General features: G+C 34.1%; 1 protein-coding gene across 1 annotated transcript in view; it reads right to left on the bottom strand.

The window, feature by feature from the left end:
- The window catches only part of LOC111514155 (sodium/potassium-transporting ATPase subunit alpha), a 102,560-nt gene that overhangs the window by 40,002 nt on the left and 43,186 nt on the right, over positions 1-19,372 (bottom strand). Inside the window, exon 2 of the mRNA XM_074182684.1 lies at positions 9,067-9,216. Coding sequence (XP_074038785.1) covers positions 9,067-9,216 — 150 coding nt within the window. The remainder of the gene's footprint in view (positions 1-9,066; positions 9,217-19,372) is intronic.

Raw genomic sequence — 19,372 nt, 5'->3', positions numbered from 1 at the left:
CGCAACATTCTTTTTACGCCACCGAAAGTATGTGCTGATGCTCTATCCTGCTGAAAGTAGATCATCTGACGAGTTTCCATATTAAGATCATCGAAAAACTCGTTAATAAATGATTGTAACGGGATCCGTTCAAAGAAGTCCCTCATTTTCAAGAAAGGTGTTTCATTTAAAAAAATATCATTTTATGAAATATTTTTGAAACACGACTGTCAATTTTTTTTCGGCATCGAGAAAGCCATTAAAAATGCTACTATATATTTTGCCAATTCAACCGAATTCGTAGCATCAATAATAACGGAGTTGGCAATGGTGCCGACTTAATTTTGAACCCTGTTTATCAATTTCGTAGAGCCAAGGAGATAAATCAGCTTCTGAACTGATGAAGTCGATCACATTGGTTTCTTCCAACAGTTTGGAAAACTGTGCCGGTTATTTTTGATATTCCCAGAAAATGTAAAATGTGAAAAACATATTAAGTTGTCGTTAAAGAGAATTCGAGTAAGTAATTCATAATCTAGACGATATTTCAACATTTTTCTCTCCTTTTTTTTCAAACCGTAAATATCCCGCAGAACGTTTATTTGCTTTGCGTTATTAGATACTTTCCTTATCAAAGTAACAATAATTATAATGGCTGTTTAAGTAATGCTGAAGAAAGACGATTGAAGCGGTTCTGTTTGTATTGTGAAAAGACGAAATAATTACGACGAGATGGTAAAGATGGTATGCTTCAGTTCTTTAAATCAGCTTCTGAACTGATGAAGTCGATCACATTGGTTTCTTCCAACAGTTTGGAAAACTGTGCCGGTTATTTTTGATATTTCCAGAAAATGTGAAATGTGAAAAACATATTAAGTTGTCGTTAAAGAGAATTCAAGTAAGTAATTCATAATCTAGACGATATTTCAACATTTTTCTCTCCTTTTTTTCAAACCGTAAATATCCCGCAGAACGTTTATTTGCTTTGCCGAGCGTGTGTTTAGGTCAAGTTATTCTCGATTCTGTTCTCAACACCAATCGAATAATAAATCCTTTTAACGACCCTTTTCACTTTGTTTCTTTTACACTGATTACCGGTAACAAAGATTCCTTTACAAACCTGCATCCACATACGAATGCCGTTAATTCTAATTATTTTCACTGATTGAAATTAGGTAATTCAACTTCAATGCTGTAATTACATTAGTTTATGAATTGGCACCTTCCCAAAATACTCATTCAGATGCCTAGTCTTTCTTTGCCTGATAGAAAAATAATTCATATTTGGACGGTTTAGAGATTTCCAGTCACTTTTTCACTATTAAATTATTATTGGTATGAAAAATCAAAAGACAATCGCGGCATTGATCAACTAACATTGATTATATTGTGAGAAAGTTACCTATAATAGTTACTATCCAATTCTTGAATTGAAGTGGTAAGTAATCATTGGTAAGTGATCATTGAGTGCGAGAATCATGTGCCCCAAGCAGAGGGATAGAGAAAGCATCATTCCACAATGGCCTCCAATAATCAGAATAACCATCTTAACAGAATAGTCTGGTTAGAGTCTTCAAAGGTCGAAGAGAAAATACCTATATTTCTCCGTTTTTCGTTTTTCATTACGTAATTGTAATGTATAGTAGATGTCACTGTTGATTTGGAAATGAATATTGGTCAAATACTATCCAGGGGTGCTTTACTGATCATTACATGCTTATATGAGCCTGGGGAGGTGGAATGAATAGTTCTGATAAATTGGGCACTTCTCAGAATGTATTCAATATCCCCTGGCTTATCCTTTTGTTGTCGTATGAGTGAAGTGATCTCTGCGACTTCAATGTGTACATTTTGCTGAACGGGTTCCAACTCGGCGACAGAGTTGTGATCAACTCGATCAGTGTCAAAAAATAAACCGAGTTCATCAGATACTTGAATAGCTACCTTGACGAGAAATGCTAGAATTCCTGCTCCCTCTTAGTCGCGGAACATGCAGAGAATGGGATCCGATGACTTTACAGGCTCCATCCAGTACCATTCTATCATGTAGATACTCCAAACTCAACAGTCCTCTCGGTGGTAGGGGGAAGTACAATCGTGGAACGGACGATTTGGGATGCAAACTCCAACGGAAATGCTTCATTTTTCGGGACTTTACTTCACTAGTCCAAACGAGTAGAGTATGAATGGAATGGTAGGCATATTCGTAGCAGCAACTTCGTTCCTCGTCTACAGTTCCGATGACCAGAGTTTGTGCTGATACTTGCCGCAGAGAGAGTTCTTCATTACCTTTTTCTCTTCTGAGTGGCGTTGTTCACCTCGAGGTAAATATACGTCTCTCTGGTATCTACATTACGTAGGATGCTTCCATCTACGAGCTGTAAATCGTCTCTGTAATCCATCCATCGTCCTCTTTTGAGATGAATCGTCTATTCCAAATTTCACACCGATAGTATGCGTGTACTCTTCCATCACCCTCAAGGACTAATGAAGATCATTTTCTTCATAGGCATAAAGAACGAAAGAGCATTCATATGAAATAAGTGGGTAAATCGTTATCCGGGAGTGCTACAGCTATATCTCCAAGTCTTTCTGAGTGCAACGGATAATGGCAATAGTGACATGCAGTAAAAGGGGACTGAGGGCATCGCCCTGGAATACACCTACTATGTTTGGACGCCAGCTTGACCACCATTATTATTATCATTAGTATGTGTCTAACTATCTGGTTTCTAGTTGTACTATTGATCATTTTGAAGGGGATGACGAACAGCCGATATACTGTTAAAAAAAGTGGAGATGGGGAATAGGTCTTATAGACTTACAGCAACGAACCATTGCTTATGCGTCATCACTATCTGACGCGATGAAACACATACTTTTTTATATCATATCCTCTTATTCTACGAGTGAATAACGAAGATAAAACAGTTAATGTTTACGATTAATCAGCGAACGCTTTTGTTTGGGTGATAACTTGCATTTCGAAAAGAGATAGCTATACACACGTGAGTCGTCGGCAGTTCATTAGATTTTGGTAGTGACTGATGACGTATCACTGTCTTTTGACAGTTGAATGTTATTTATTGTAAAGTTTCTACAAGTCGTTCATACTACACAAATAGTTGTTTTCACAACTAATGAACTGCAGGCATTTCACATTTCATGGCAAGTGAATTTTATATCGTCATTATGAATTTGAATATCAAATTGCGAATGTTTTTGTTCAATGTCACGCATTGCCAAATATCGTATTGGAAATGTGAATATAAAATTAAATATATTTACTGAATTATTGATAAAGGCTGACTAATTCAATAAAATAGACCCAAAATCGTAGCATGTGAGCACCTTTCAGCGAATTTAATAAATGAAGGCAATTATTCACTGAAAGGTTAGGTTGTAAAGAGCATGTTACACGAATGTCGTTGTGTTTTCATAACTCAGTTGACTTATTTCGGAAGCATAAATTGACTATCAAAATAAACAATGTACTTGTCTCTAGTTCACAATATCGACAGCAGATGAAGTATCGATTTTTTGAATTCCCTATATTTTTTCTTAAAGGAAAAAAAACAAGCACTACAGGAAAATCCTCAAGGCGCTCTTAGAGCGGTGCATGTCCGGAAGTAGTTTATTCCACATAAACGCCGTTCTCCAAATAAAAGAGTTCTTAAACAGTGAAGTTCGTGCTGTACTGACGTGAAGAAGAGAGACAAATCTCCAACCTTTCTTCTATGTTCCAGACTATCAGGGTTGCAAGTGATATTCGCGTCTCCAATCAGATGGATGGCTCTTTTCTGGATGGAATCCAGCAACTTCAGGATATGTTCGGGGGCGGACCTCCGTACATGAGAACAATTATCCAAAGAAGGTTTCATGTGAGCTTCATGAAGCATCAAAAGTTGCTCAGGTGTGCACAGTTTTCTGGTTCGGAACAGTGTTCCAAGCTTTTGAGAAGCAACCTTTGCAATTCCAGTGACATGATTGTGCCAAGACATATTGGTGTCCATTTCAACCCCCAACAAACTTATCGAAGCAGAAAGGGAATTGTCTGACCTGACATTATACCACGTTCGGAAACTGATGCCTGGGTTCATGTGGCATCTCCTAGATCCTCATTAAGATTTGCAACCTCCTGCTGCCGGTGAAGATGTGCATCCGCAGCCGATGTACTGGAATCCAAATGTAATGACGAGACAAGTGTGCTGTTGTCAGCAAAGCCATATATTGAATTCCTGTTTTCTTTTTCCAAAAAGTCGTTGATATGCAATAAAAAGAGAGAGATAATATGGATCCCAGGGGGACACTAGCGATGATGGTGAAGATATCCATCGACGGCCACTTGCAGGGAACGTTCTTTGTGAAGCTGAAGAGCCATACACAAAAATAATCCGACAAGCCATATCATCGAAGTTTGACCAGCAAACCCTCATGCCACAGACGGTCAATGGGCTTAGAAATATCAAGCGCAATAGCTCTTGACTCTCCATGTTTCTCGATTGCGTTATTCCAAATATGGGTGACATACGATAGAAGGTCGCCTGTTGATCTTTGTTTCTAAAGCCATATTGATGATCGCTCAAGATATTGAAGCTTTCCAAATATTTGATGATAAGGTGGTCTACGGCTTTCTCCATAAAATTTGATATCACTGATAGCAAAGCGACTGGTCTAAGTTTTTAAAAGTACAAAGTGTCAAAATATTTGCTGATCAAACTAAAATACAAAGGGACTATTTTCTCAAAGTTAAAAGAAAATTAGAAGAATACAAGAATAGTGGTCAAAATAAAATTATTAGGTATATAAATAATATTCCCACAATTGTTGATGCTATAAATAAACAAAAAAACTGACTGAAAGTCCTAATATAGTATACAAGGCTGACATCATTTACATGAATGCTGAGAGTTTTCTAGCCCACAAAGATCAAATAATTAGAGAAATATTTTGTTATTATCCATCAATGGTAATATTAAGTGAAGCCAGATGTACAGATAGTGTTCTTGATAGCGAAATTGTCATTTCAGGGTATTCTATCGTTAGATGTGATTCTAACAGCAGACATACTGGAGGAGTACTTATATATGTAAGAGGGGATATAAGTTATTCGTTAAAAGGAAAATATATACTGGATACCAATTACTGGTGCCAATTTATCAAAATTGAATTGAATAACACTAAATGGTTAGTAGGTGGACTCTACCATTCTCCAAATTCAAGTCATGATGTGTTCCTGGACAAATTTGAAGAATGGTGTGAGGACTACTTCATGAGAAATAAAAAGTGTCTTTTGATTGGTGACGTAAATATAGATTATCTTAGTAATACTACTCACGGCAAAAAAGTTAAAAATATAATGATGACTTTTGGTATCGAACAACTTGTTTGTGATTCGACAAGAATAACCTCTAATAGTTCTTCATTGATTGATTATGCGATATCAAATCAGAGTGGTCTAAAAGTTTGTGTTCACCATGAGCCTAAGATTACTGATCATTCAATAATTTCCGTTATTATACAAAATAGTGACTTTGCAATATCTACACCTTTTTTCACACGGAGATTAAATGATGAGGTTTTTCATAGTATCAACCTGAGGCTGATTGAATGTGAATGGTTGAAAACCTCCACTGATGTGAATGAGATTTACCATAATATTGAATCGGAGTGTAGATTAATTTTAAATGAGATAGCACCCATTATCGAAATCAAAAACAAACAAAATCAGGTACCTTGGTACGATGATGAGATAAAATCATTTTCAAAACAAAGAGACAAATTGTATAAAGATTTCAGAAAAACTTCCAATGCCAATAAAGAGGAGTTGTGGAATAAATATAAATCAAAACGAAATGAGGTTGTTAATTTACTGAAAATAAAAAAATTGCAATACTTTGAAAATAAAATTGATTCAAATAAAAATGACCCTAAAGAAATGTGGAAAACTATTAAAAAATTAACAAAAGGTGAGAAGCAGCATATGAACTTCAAGTGCATTAACTTTAGCACTGATGGCACTATATCAAGGGTAAAAACTGAGCAAGATGCTGCCAATAAGTTTAATTCGTTCTATGTTGATAGCATTGAGCGGATCTCTAGTTCTATCATCTCTGAAGAAAAGTGGTCTCAGAAAAATCTTAAACCAGTGGTAGCTAGTTTTCCTGAATTTGAAAGTGTAAACCTAAGTAAGTTGAGATCTACTATATTTTCTCTCAAAAAAAAGGCAGTATTGAGGAAGTAATTAGTGTCAGGTTTTTGAGAGAAACGTTTTATACTGGTGGAATTGTCTTCCTGAACTTGATAAATACTTCACTTGCAAATGGTAGTTTTCCCAACCAATTGAAACTCAGTACTATAATGCCCATTCCTAAAATTAATAACGCAATAGAAATGTCTGACTATAGGGCCATAAATACTTTACCAACTATAGAGAAACTCTTAGAAATAATAGTGCACGAACAAATAACTCAGTACTTCAGTAAGAATGATCTGTTTATGGGTAACCAATCTGGTTTTAGAGAACATCATTCATGTGAAACTGCCCTTCAGTTAACAATATCGAAATGGAAGCAGGTACTTGATGATGGTAAATATGTAGTGGCAGTATTTCTTGACTTCAAAAGAGCGTTTGAGACCATCGACAGAGAAATTTTACTTCTAAAATTGAAATATTATGGCATTCAGAGTAAAGTATTGAATTGGTTCAAAGAATATCTCAGTAATAGATCTCAAAGAACCAAAATAGGCAACTCTTATTCAAACGAAATTATTAATAATTTTGGTGTACCTCAAGGCAGTGTGCTGGGACCACTGCTTTTTATAATATATTTGAATGATCTCAATTATGTGCAAGGTCATGATTTTCTGAATTTATTCGCGGATGACACATTGGTTGCATGTTATGGTCACAATCTTAACGAAACAATAACTCGAATGAACCAAGTATTAAAAAAATATGAAACCTATCTGGGAACTAATAAACTAAAATTAAATACAAAAAAAACCAAAGCCATGATTCTCAGTAATAAACATAAATTAAAGTATGTGGACTATGAGTCTCTACAACTTACCATTGATCATGACAAGATTGAATGGGTAACCGAGTTTAAATACTTAGGTTTCATAATAGATGACTCACTAACACTGAACGCTCATAGCGATTACATTTGCAAAAAAATTTCGAAAAAACTCTTCTTTTTTTCTAGGATATCATCTCAAGTGTCTTTATTTTCAAAGATAACTATATATAGAAGCATTATACAGCCACATTTTGATTACTGTTCTAGTCTTCTATATCTCTTGGACAAAAACAACAAACAAAAATTAGAAAAATTACAAAATCGAGGAATGCGAATAATCTTGATGTGTAATAGATATACTCCCATTCAAATTATGCTAAATACTCTAAATTGGTATAGTGTAACGCAAAGACTATTTTATATGTCAATGATGTTCATTTATAAAATCACAAAGAATTTATTACCAAGTTACTTCAAGTCTTTTATTACTTATAACAATCAAATTCACCGTTATGATACAAGGACTAATAATGAATTTCATATAGCTAGAACCAAAACTAAAAATTCTATGATATCATTATTTTTCAGGGGACTGAATGATTTCAACGAACTCCCTCAAGACATTAAATGCTCGGTCACTATCGATAGTTTCAAATATCAGCTAAAAAAACATATAAGGTCACTGGATATTTATTAATTTTTTTCGTTCTTTTAACTTTCTTTTCTTTCTTTTTAGCTTTTAAAATACTTTTAACTTTATACACACACATTCATATGTTTCACTGTTTTACACTTATTTTGAAGAATATTTTTTTAACAGATTGATATAAAAATTGTTTTTATCTATTTGTATTTTATTACTAGTAGCTATTATAATTGATGTATTCATATATTTCGCGATATTGACAATTTTTTCACATTTATCATAATTTTTAAGATTTGTATGTATATTAGGAATTCCTATTTCAAATAAAGATATATAGTTATTTGAAACAGTTTATTTGCCCTTTTCGGGAATAGGCTGAACGCGAGCCATCTTCCAACAAGAAGGAAAAACCCCTTTCTTTTGAGATAGGTTGAAAAGTCTGCAAAATACTATAACTATCTTCTGATAGTTTCAAGTTCATTGAAAAGTGTTGTTAATTATTAGATACTTTCCTTATTATAGTAATAATAGTTACAATGGCTGTATAAGTAATGCTGAAGAAAGACGATTGAAGCGGTTCTGTTTGTGTTGTGAAAAGACGAAATAATTACGACGAGATGGTAAAGAGGGCAGGTATGCTTCAGTTTTTTAAATCAATGAAAAATGAACGCTAAGAGAAAAATAAAGGTAAAGAAGAAAATAGAAGAACTTGAAGTGAGAGAAAAGAAAAAAGATGTTGCTGATGATAATAAAAATATGCGAATGAAAACAAGAGAGAGAGGCATAAAAGAGAACGGGAAGAACTGAAAAGTAAATCAAATTAGCCTAGGACCTCGGTAAAAAATTAGTGAGTGTCAGACGAAATATTGAAGGTTCGGGTTGGAGCAAAAAATTGGTTTGACTGAGGGGAATCGAAAACTCGTTGGTAAAGACCAAGGATGAAAAAGCAAAAAAATTGAACCATTGAATGAAGAGCTGAATAAATTGAAACACCAACTCAGTCATACTCCCATTTCTAGCCATTTGGCTCCTGAGCCCAGAACCCGGTTTCAACAAAGCCCTTTTACCCGCATTAGCAAGATCTTCGCGAGAAGTGGTTTTTCAGATAAAGTAGCACTGCGGAATAGAGAAGGATGATGAAAAATGAAATTTGGTGATATGAATCATTGTTACAACAACCTAAAAAAGGCAATGAATTTAACCCAATCGAAAGAAAAATCAATACAAAACTGTGTGAGATACTCAAAATGACTCTCTAAGAAGAGCAATCCAAATTCTCGTTTATATTTGAATTCTTAAGTGACTTGTGAGAAAATAATTGTTACTTTAGATAACAAAAACCGACTCGTATTATGTCAAAATTCTGAATGCTGAATTTATTTCATCATAAGTTGTCATACTTAAACTATTTATACTCACCCTGTGTTATTGTTTTCAAAAATTTTATGTACTCAGGTACTTTATGTGAAGGCGTTAGTGTATTTGGTCCAGTTTTTTCAAGCACTGCTGCTGCTTGCTGTGGTGTCAGACCATTTTCTCTATCAGTTTGAAGTTTTCTACATAGGTCGTCTGGAATAAAAAAATAACAATGTTGAAATCTTCTTCAATTCTATCACGGATTACCATCTCTTCAGAATCATTCATTCAAGTAAATAGAAGGTATTAGAAGAAGGCATCTATATTTATAAAAACATAATTGATTCTCAAGAACTGAAAATTCGAAAATCAGTAATGATGGATTTAAATATGATTCCACGGATTACGAAATTTCTATATACTATTCAAAACATAAGGTGAATTTAATTTTTCACAAAATAATATATATATATATATATATATATATATATATATATTTATATATACGCATTTATATATATCGCATATATATTATATATATATATATATATATATATATATATATATATATATATATATATATATATATATTCATCTGGTCCTATTCTATTTGCAATTTTCATGAACGACATCTTAGATATTTTAAATAACGATGAGGCTACTATCACTAATTATGCCGATGACACAAATTTACTGGTTCCTAGCTGTAACTATCGAAATTTAATTACTAAATCATCCCATTTAGTCGAAAAAACACAGCACCGAATGCTTTCTTCGTATTACTTCTCGCAAGAGGCACATAAATGCGAAATAATACTTCTATACGACCATGTGGCAAGAACTCCTGATGCACTCTCTACACCACGGTAAACGAAGAAAACTGAGCAAAACCTTGATATTTGATAGGAGTTGACGTGCTATTTTTGGTTTTGGCTCTCCTGGGCTCTTCCATTGGAATCATTGGACTTTGGTTTCGATGTCATAACTATAGACATAATTATAGATCGATTAGTCTTCTCAGCATTTTTAAAAAAAATCTAGAAAGACTAACGTGTAATAGACGCATTGCCACGTCAACAGAATCTGCTCCTACTCTTTTTGTTGATTTCATATCTAGAAATATGAACAATAGGAAGCACGTGGCGGGAATTTTCTTTGATCTGTCAAATGTAAAATATTGGTTTTAGAGGAAATATTCTTGTCTGGAATATTTCATTCCTAACAAATAGACAAATCTTTGTAAAATTAGATAGTTTTGAGTCAGATAGATATTCAGTTGATGTTGGAGTCGCGCAAGGTTCAATTCTGGGGCCATTGCTTTTTTTACTATTTCTCAATTACCTCCCAATAAATGTCAATAGACGCTTTTATCTCATCAATTTTGCTGATGACACAACATTTGGTATAGCTGAATCATCTATGGAGGATATGATTCTATCGGTTGAACTCTTTATTAGTGAAATGGCAAAAAATTGTCATTCCAATAAACTGATACTGAATGCACAGAACACAAAGATTATATTTCAATAAGAGCAATCTGATCGATAGTGAATTCCTTCAGACACATAACTCCACTAAGTTTCTGGGTGTAATGATTGACAAATCACTTTCATGATCCGAGCATATTGAAAGTTTATCAAAAAGACTCTCCAAATCTTACTTCGCAATTTTGCAATTGAGGTATAAACTTCATGAAACTATTCTTATCCAAGTTTATCATGCATTAGTATATTCTGCATGATCATTTTCACATCATGTTATGGGAAAAACTACCGAAATACAAAGGATATTTGTCACACAAAAAGCGATTGTTAGATCAATGTTCAGCGTGAGCCTACGAGATTTTTGCAGAGTACTTTTCAAGAGTAAGATGATTTTGACAGTTTGCAGCATTTACATATACAAATTTTGCTTGCACATTAAAAAACATGAAAATGAGCTGAAGGAAAACAATTATCACCAGCAATATTGCACTATAGAAACGCTACAAATTCAATAACAATGACTCACAGAACATCCGCATTTGAAAAATCGCCAACTTATGTTGGGGTAAAGATATATAATAAATTCCTTAATCTGATGAAGGCCTTTAATACTCTCGAAATAAAAAAATCACTAAAAGGTTTCTTATTGGCTAAAGCTTATTGTACATTACAATAATATTTCAATTATTGATTTTTTGCGGAAATCTGTGTTTAAATAATCTTATTCTTTTATATTTCAATTTTACATTTTTATACTTGTACATTTATACGTTTTTTATATTTTTACTTATAAATATGTGTATACATATATATTTATATTTTAGGGACCTATGTTTATGTGTATTTGATGTATATTTACATATTCATTCGTTTACATATTTATTATCAAATCTGCATTAACAGTTCAAATTGTATATTAACTTTTGTTTTTTTTATTATGTCTAATTTGGATAATCATTTTATAAATATAAATTGACATGTTCGATACCATGTAGTTGGTTTATTCAGCAATTTTGGAATGATCTTCGCTGCCACACGTTTCATTTCAAAAGTTTCCAAAAAAATTGTTTTGGGCCAACCAATATGCTGACATCCTCTTTACTTTCTCTAATAGTGATTCGACAATTCTCCATAACAATTTTCTTCACTCTCTCAACATTTTTATCGATTGTTTATGTGCTGAGGCGTCGTCATTCATATCTTCTCGACCTCCTGTGAAAAACTTGTACCACATGTAAGCAGGTCTGTATTTGACAAAAAAGTTGATGGTGACCATGTTGAAACGAAACGTTCAATCAGAGATTTATTGCTTTTTATAATAATACTTCCGTTCTCAATTTTTGATATTTTCTGGAACAACAGTTCTATTCGTAAAAAAACCAAAAACATCATTTTTAGTTTTCCCTATATAACTGGAAAACGACGATAGTCCCCGTGAAGATAACTGAATCTGATTGAGTAAAATCTCTCTGATTTAGTAAAATCTGTCAGATAACATCAGTCAGATGTTATCTGAGAGATTTTACTAAAAGGAGTAAAACGTAAAACTCAGGATTGAAAGTTTCATGAGGAGTTTATTGTTTTCAAAAAGTAATTGTCTGTTAATTCCAGAGAAATGCATCCATCATTCACCACACAATAATGTGTAGTTCAAATTTTAACATATGACGAGTCCAATATGAGTTATGAAAAATGAGAAATAAAACTGTCTATGTTTTTTTACTACTTTTATTTGTAACTAATGTTACTGCAGTTTTGTCATATAAGGACATGTTCAAACAATTGCAATGAACTCTTTCTGCTACTAATATGAGTTGTTTGAAATCTAAGGTACAAACTGATATAGAAATTGTTTGTTACGTTTAAAATGGATGAACTCGAAAACTACTGGACCGATTGTAAAATTATTAAAAACTATAGAAAGCAGCGATTATTATGGGTTATATTTTGTTTTCAGAAGTTAAAGACATTAACCCTTTCGAGCCTGTCGGTACACATGAGTACCGGCATGAATCATGCAAAGACTACAGGCAAATATTCATATTTCATATGGTTTCTATACGTACCGGTGCGTCTCCTACCGTCCTATGTAACTGTGATGCGCGGATTTTTATTCCAGGTTATGTAGTAGTCGTTTATTTGAGCCGGGTCACGTTTTGCCCTCCGTTTTCAGTTAACTTTTACGGAAAAGAGTGACATACATTGCGCGAATTGTGTGTGTGGATTTAGTTAAGGGTGAGTTTCAAAATATTACTACAAAATATGATGCGAAATACTGCTGGAAATAACAAAAAAACACCTGTTTTCTACACTGGTACACATATGTACCAGTAGTCCGTAAGTGCACTAGATGTTGGTACATGTATGTACCGATAGTATTCTGTATTGACTGTTTCCCTTTTTGTTTCAGACAATGTCCAGAAGAAAAAAATTATGTATGGATGAGTTGGACCACATCGCTGAACATTTGTCAGAAGTTTCAAGTTTATCCGACTTTTCGTCAGGCAGTAGCGATTTATGGGAGCCATCATCTGCAGAAAATTCGGGCCAAGATAATGAGTCATTGTGCAGCAATGATGATATGGATTCTCAACAAGTCGAAAGCTTGGAAGAAATAATTGAAAGTGAATCACTGGATGGAGAAACTGCTCATGGAGAAGAGTCTGGCGATTCAAAAAATCGTAGAATTATATGGTCTGATGTGACACCAGACTTTGTTCTAAGAAAAAGTGTTCCACTTTCATGAGAGTGTTCTTTATCTTCGGAATTTCACAAAGACATGAGCCCTATTGATGGTATTTCATAAAATTTTTCCTCGCTCGCTTTATATGTATATTGCACAGTGCACCAATGCCCGACTGAATGCTAGCGAAATGCTAAGGGAAATAAGAAAAAACGGATTTTAGATACTGATGTAGGTGAAATACAGATTGTGATTGGCTCAGTTCTCATTATGTCGTATAATCGATTACCATCAATTGCACATTATTGGTCAAAACATCCATCAATGGGAAATATAACTATAAAAAACGCTATTTCGAGGGATAAATTCAAACTTATTTCGTCAAAATTATATTTTGCTCCTCCAGAAAAGCCGACCGACTGCTCTAAAACTTATTATATTGGTGACATCGTTCAATGCTTGAAAAACACGTTTCAAAAATCACGACAGGACAGCAATTTCCAAAGCATTGATGAATCGATGACTAAATTCAAGGGGCGGTCATCCCTCAAACAATACATGCCCCTCAAACCAACAAAGCGAGGAATAAAAATGTAGCTCCGTTGTGACTCAGAAACGGGCTATACGTTCGATTTCAACATTTATGCGGGTAAAGAAGAGGGCAACCAAGTTGGTACTTTAGGAGAAAGAGTAGTCAATACGCTTGCAAATACCATACAAGAGGTCGATGTTACACTTTGCTTTGATCGTTTCTTCACCTCTGTTGACTTACTCCATTCAACAAACTATGCAGCTACTGCTACTAAAAAAAATATTCCGAAACTACCCGAAAAACAGAAAAAGGGTCAATCAGTTTTCAAATGCAGTTTTCAAATTAATGCACCAAGGAGGGTGTAATTTTTTCAAAATGGCAGGATACTAAAGATGTTCTGGTTCTTAGCAATTGCCATATGAATAAAATTGTATCGCTAAATAAGAAAAACAAAGATGGTACAAGATCTCCTATAGAATGTCCAGATATGATTGCCTTCTATCGGGATCACATGGGAGGAGTCGACCGGGCAGACCAAATGGCGGGATTGTATGAATTTGACAGAAAATCAAAAAAATTGGTGGATCAAAGTTTTTTTCAGGCTTTTGATGATATCAGCTGTAAATGCCTGGATAATTTACAAAGAATTATCAGAAAAAAAATACCATTTCTAGACTTTCTCGTACCTTTAGCCGAAGCAATTCTCAGCGAAGGCCAGAAAAAAACAACTTTAGTAAAAGGTCCATCAACAAGTGGTCGTCCTTCCAAAAAAAGACTGAGTCAAAAAAACGTTCCGATGCATCTGCCTACTGAAGGTAAAACTCGAAGGAGATGTGCTCGCTGTGCCGAAACTAAGATTCAGAAGAGGACCAAGACAGTGTGCAGTCAATGCAGGTTACCATAATGCAAGAATTGTTTTGCTGCATACCATACTTAACAATTTTTACGTTTATGTCAAATTTATAAAAATGATTTCTGTAAGACGCTTGGTACATATATGTACCACCATCAAAGACCCTAAAGGACTGGTGGTACATATATGTACCTTCCCCCCACCACTTCCTATAAATAAAAATTCATATGAATTTCGATGCAGATGTTTTATTTGATCGCCACTGACATTGAACCACTGAAAATCTAACCCATAACCCTTGAAACAAAAACTCGTCTCGAAAGGGTTTTAAAATAATGTAACCTAGCAAAAATTCACCCAAAAAAAATTGTATTTAGCGTGTACACCGGTAAAATCATTAGTGTGTGAATTTGGCACCTAATAAATATTCTCTCCCCCCCCCCCACCCCATTAACCTCTCATTACATCAAGAAGAAATATTTTGTTATTCATCGGTCGAATAGAAGTAAATTTGAATCCACCAACTCTTCAAATTTGGTAGAAATCGCAGTTTCATGAAAAGCGGGTTAGAATGTAGATATACTTCCGAAGAATTGTTTGAATGTATTAACTATGAAATGCTGACATTCAAAAACTTTTCCGTCCAGAATAATTCCCCTGGAATTCGTAATACTCTATTTTTGGAGCGCGCATAAGAAAAGAAACTTATAGAATCATTAGAAATGCTCAGTTTAATGTAAGCGATATTCATAGGCGTGACCAGATTTCCTTTCAATTTTGCTCTAATAATTGGCGGATCTAGAATGTATTTCAAGGGGGTGGCAAAGAGTTTAATTTTGCTACCAGAAGGTGCCAGCAGACAAAAAAATATCATATTAGTAATTTTTTTCATTGAAGATATTTTCATTATAAATTAATTCCTCTGAGATGTATGTTTATCCAAAAATGCATACAATTGATTCATATGATTTTTCTACATATTGTTTTCATACCTACTGGTATAATTATTTCATTCGGTCCACTTCTTACTCACTTGCTAACACTATGTTGACAATTTGAACTGAATCTCTTCACAACAGACCCGGTAATTTATTCAACAATCGAAAGCTCCCGAATCGTCTTGAAATATTAGATTAGAGGAATGGGCCAACCTGTGGAAGGTCAGTATAAACCCTGACAAGAGTCAGGCAATACTGTTCACCTGGAGGAGGGTACACCCGGAAGGAAATGTCATATTCAACGGACAAGATATTTCGTGGACCAACGAAGCTAGATACTTGGGGGTCAACCTCCTAGACAAAGGATTAACGACAAAACCTATTACCAATATTTGGTCGAAGAAGCAACATCGGACTGAAAGTGAAACTGATGATGATAAAGACCATAATACTACCGATAATCCTGTATGCCTGCATAGATCCAGTTGTTTATGAACGCGTGAGTAAGGGCCACCGTAAACGCTCCAAGATATGTACCGAATAGGTACTTATTAAGACACTGAAACCCAAAGCAGCCATTAGAAACGATGACATTCCAGCCTAATTTTTCAAGGCTTACTGTGACTTGTTAAAGCAACCACTGACATTGATATTCAATCTTTCTCTGAAAGAAAATCGTTTTCCAAGCTTTCTCAAAATTGGCAAAGTTACCCCCATACAAAAAAACGGCGATAAGAACAATGTAAGAAACTACAGACCTATAACAAACAGTCTTACCAGCTTTGTCGAAGATATTTGAACGGGTAATATATAATCGAGTATACAATCACGTGGACTCAGTAATAAGCGACCAACAGCATGGCTTTATTCGTAATAAATCTACCATTACCAATTTATGTGCATTTAGTAACTTTGTTACGGATTGAATAAAAATGGCTATCAAATAGACGTTATATACACTGATCTGGCCAAGGCATTCGACAGAGTTAATCACGAGGTTTTGATCCTGAAATTAAAAGCATTCGGTTTCACAAACAACACACTTGATTTCTTCTACTGCTATCTATCCAACAGAATACAGTTCGTACAGTTTAACAATGTATCTTCCTTCAAATTCACCGCTACTTCGGTCGATGATCTCAAACTGTTTAGAAGAATTGAAAGCAAAAAAGATTCTGATATGATTCAAGATGATCTCAATAATCTATCTACTTACTTTTCAGTATCTGACCTATCTCTCAACGAAGCTAAATGCAAAATAATGAGTTTCACACGAAAGAAGTCACCTACTATCAAGGACTATTTCATTAATCATACCAATTTACAGAGAATCAATAAGATGAAAGATTTCGGGATCATTTTTACTGGTGTGTTCAGTTTCTCTGGGTACATTGAATACTTAGTATCTGAATGTTATAGAAAAATGAGCTTTATCTTAAGATCTAGCCGTGAATTCAATAACGATACTTGTTTGTTACTCTTTAACTTCATTGTTCGTTCTAAACTGGAATATGGTCATTCGGAATCCAAAGACCTTTTTATATTCTGAAACTATAAAAAAATTCCAGAAACGATTATTGAGAACACTCTTTTTCAAAAACACAATGTTTGGCCTCGGAAGTGATTTTTTACGGTCATTTTATTATTTACTGTTTTATATTGTAATATTTTATATAGATTTTTAACTGTATCAATGGTACTCAATACTATATGTAAGGAACTTTTGAAAAAACTGTACATCATGTAAGTGGAAACCATTCTGTTTGTTGTTTAGTATAAATAAAAATTTCTATTCTATTCTATTCTATTTCGGGATCTAGACCTGAACATACACTACGTGGACGCATACATGAGGAAACACGCAGAGGACACGTTCGACAGAATTCGAGCGCAAGCGACTTACATAACGCACTAAACAGGGATGACCCCAGATTCCGAGAGAAGGACAAACACAGGAAGCCAACGAAGCAGAACCAAAGACCACCTCCGAGAGTCGTTGTCAGGCGGCTCCGGTAAGTATAAAAATGTCTAAACCAGTTCAAATTTATCTCTTTTTCAGACTCACTGAGAACAACACTCGCTCACGATTAAAAAGACACTCGTCTCCAGTTAGTTTTTGGGGACCCCATGCAATAATTCAGTTAGGAAAGTCATGATAAAACAATTCAACAGATCAGAAAGTAATAGCACCTAGAGGTTGACTTTCGACCAAAGAAGGTCAGATGTCAATCTTGCTGAAGTGCCCATCAGTAAGTTGAGGACCGCTCCGGAGGAGCGGGGGTAGATGGACGAGATGGGGTGTTCTCCACACATTAACCCTGTGGGAAAGATTTCAACTCAGGGCACACAACCCGGGAGGGGGCAAGGGGGTCGCCAGAATAACCAATCATCGGCTTCTTTGTATTTGCTGAACCATTTAATAGATAATGATTCATCGTTGATTCTACAATATGATTAGCTAATTAATGAGGAAAAAAAACGAATCTGATACAAGTGAAGTTAAGTATATTCAATTGTGGATATTGCAAAAATTATCATATAAACCACTCTGGTAGACAAAATACCATAAAAGCGGTTTTTTCTACTAGAAACTTTAAACTTAAATACGTATTTTCTCATAAATATATTTCCCAGAGAAGTTTGTGATAGTTCTTGAAAAATATGATTGATTCCGATTCAGAAAGAATAACTTCAATTACAAAAATGGTGAATATTAAATTCATATTGATTTTGATTCGTATTGTTTCTCTGAAATTGGAAAATTATCTGTACGTTCTAAATATTGTTAATGATAAAATAAATAAATGTGTATTATGTATATATATATTACAAAAAATCAAAGTCTATTATGCAATAATAAGGTTATTGGTGTCAATATTTTCGATTTAGTCAAGTTAATAAGTAGGTATTTTCGAGAGGTTTCAGTATAAATAATACATAATTCCTGGGTGAAAGCCAAGACTTCCATATGGTTTATATACGGACGTAGATACTTAAGCAAGTTTATTTTTGTAGAAGATTCAAAAACGTAACGAAATCCCAACTGAGAAAATAAAAAAATTAGTAATCAATCCTTGAATATTTGATTCGTTAGTCTACCAGAAATAATCCATGCAATAAAATGACCGTTTGTTTAATTTATAGACCTGTGAGTATGACTGTTTATTTTGACTTTATCAGTTAGTCTGGAAGTGAAATATATTTCATTCATGAAGTAGGTTTCCAAAATTCATTTTGGAAATTCTATGAATAATTTGAATTATCAGTTTTTATAGAGACCAATATTTATTAAAAAAATACCGCTATAATTCTTATAATCCTTAAGACAGACAGCGCTTACCAAACACTTTATTGAGGGATGGAAAAGAACTGAATCCCAATTATATTGATAATAATTCATAAAATATTGGTAATACTAGGTATATTTTAATATACAAACAAACAGTGAACAAAAAATAATCTCATTAATATCATGAAGACTATGTAACAAAGTGCTAAAAGAAGAAAAAAACAATATCATAAAAAGTTTCAGTTGAGAATTGTTATACCAAGACAAACATGCGATAGATAATACCATGGTATCATCATAGTAAAAATCAACCAGTAAGTCTACTCCCAGTACTTTCATACTTTCACAAAGTTCTCGTTGACTTCGAAACGAAGTGCGGAGCCAATTTCGTTCTTTTACTATAGGCGGGCACTCATATAAAAATGAAATTTAAGGATATTATAGAAGATTTTGTGGTAAGTTATTTATAACCAACTACAAATACTAAAAACAATAACAACAACAAATAAACTAAACACAATATCAATTTCCGACCGTTTATTATAACTAATCCGATGACCGTGGTGCGATGACCGGCGTTCCGATGACCG

Source organism: Leptinotarsa decemlineata, unplaced genomic scaffold (assembly GCF_025532065.1).
Source record: "Leptinotarsa decemlineata unplaced genomic scaffold, Ldec_3_MD MMD2_tig00026328_RagTag_RagTag, whole genome shotgun sequence".
Classification (NCBI taxonomy): domain Eukaryota; kingdom Metazoa; phylum Arthropoda; class Insecta; order Coleoptera; family Chrysomelidae; genus Leptinotarsa; species Leptinotarsa decemlineata.
The sequence above is the reverse complement of the archived record's forward strand: the minus strand, read 5'-3'. Positions and strand labels throughout refer to the sequence as shown.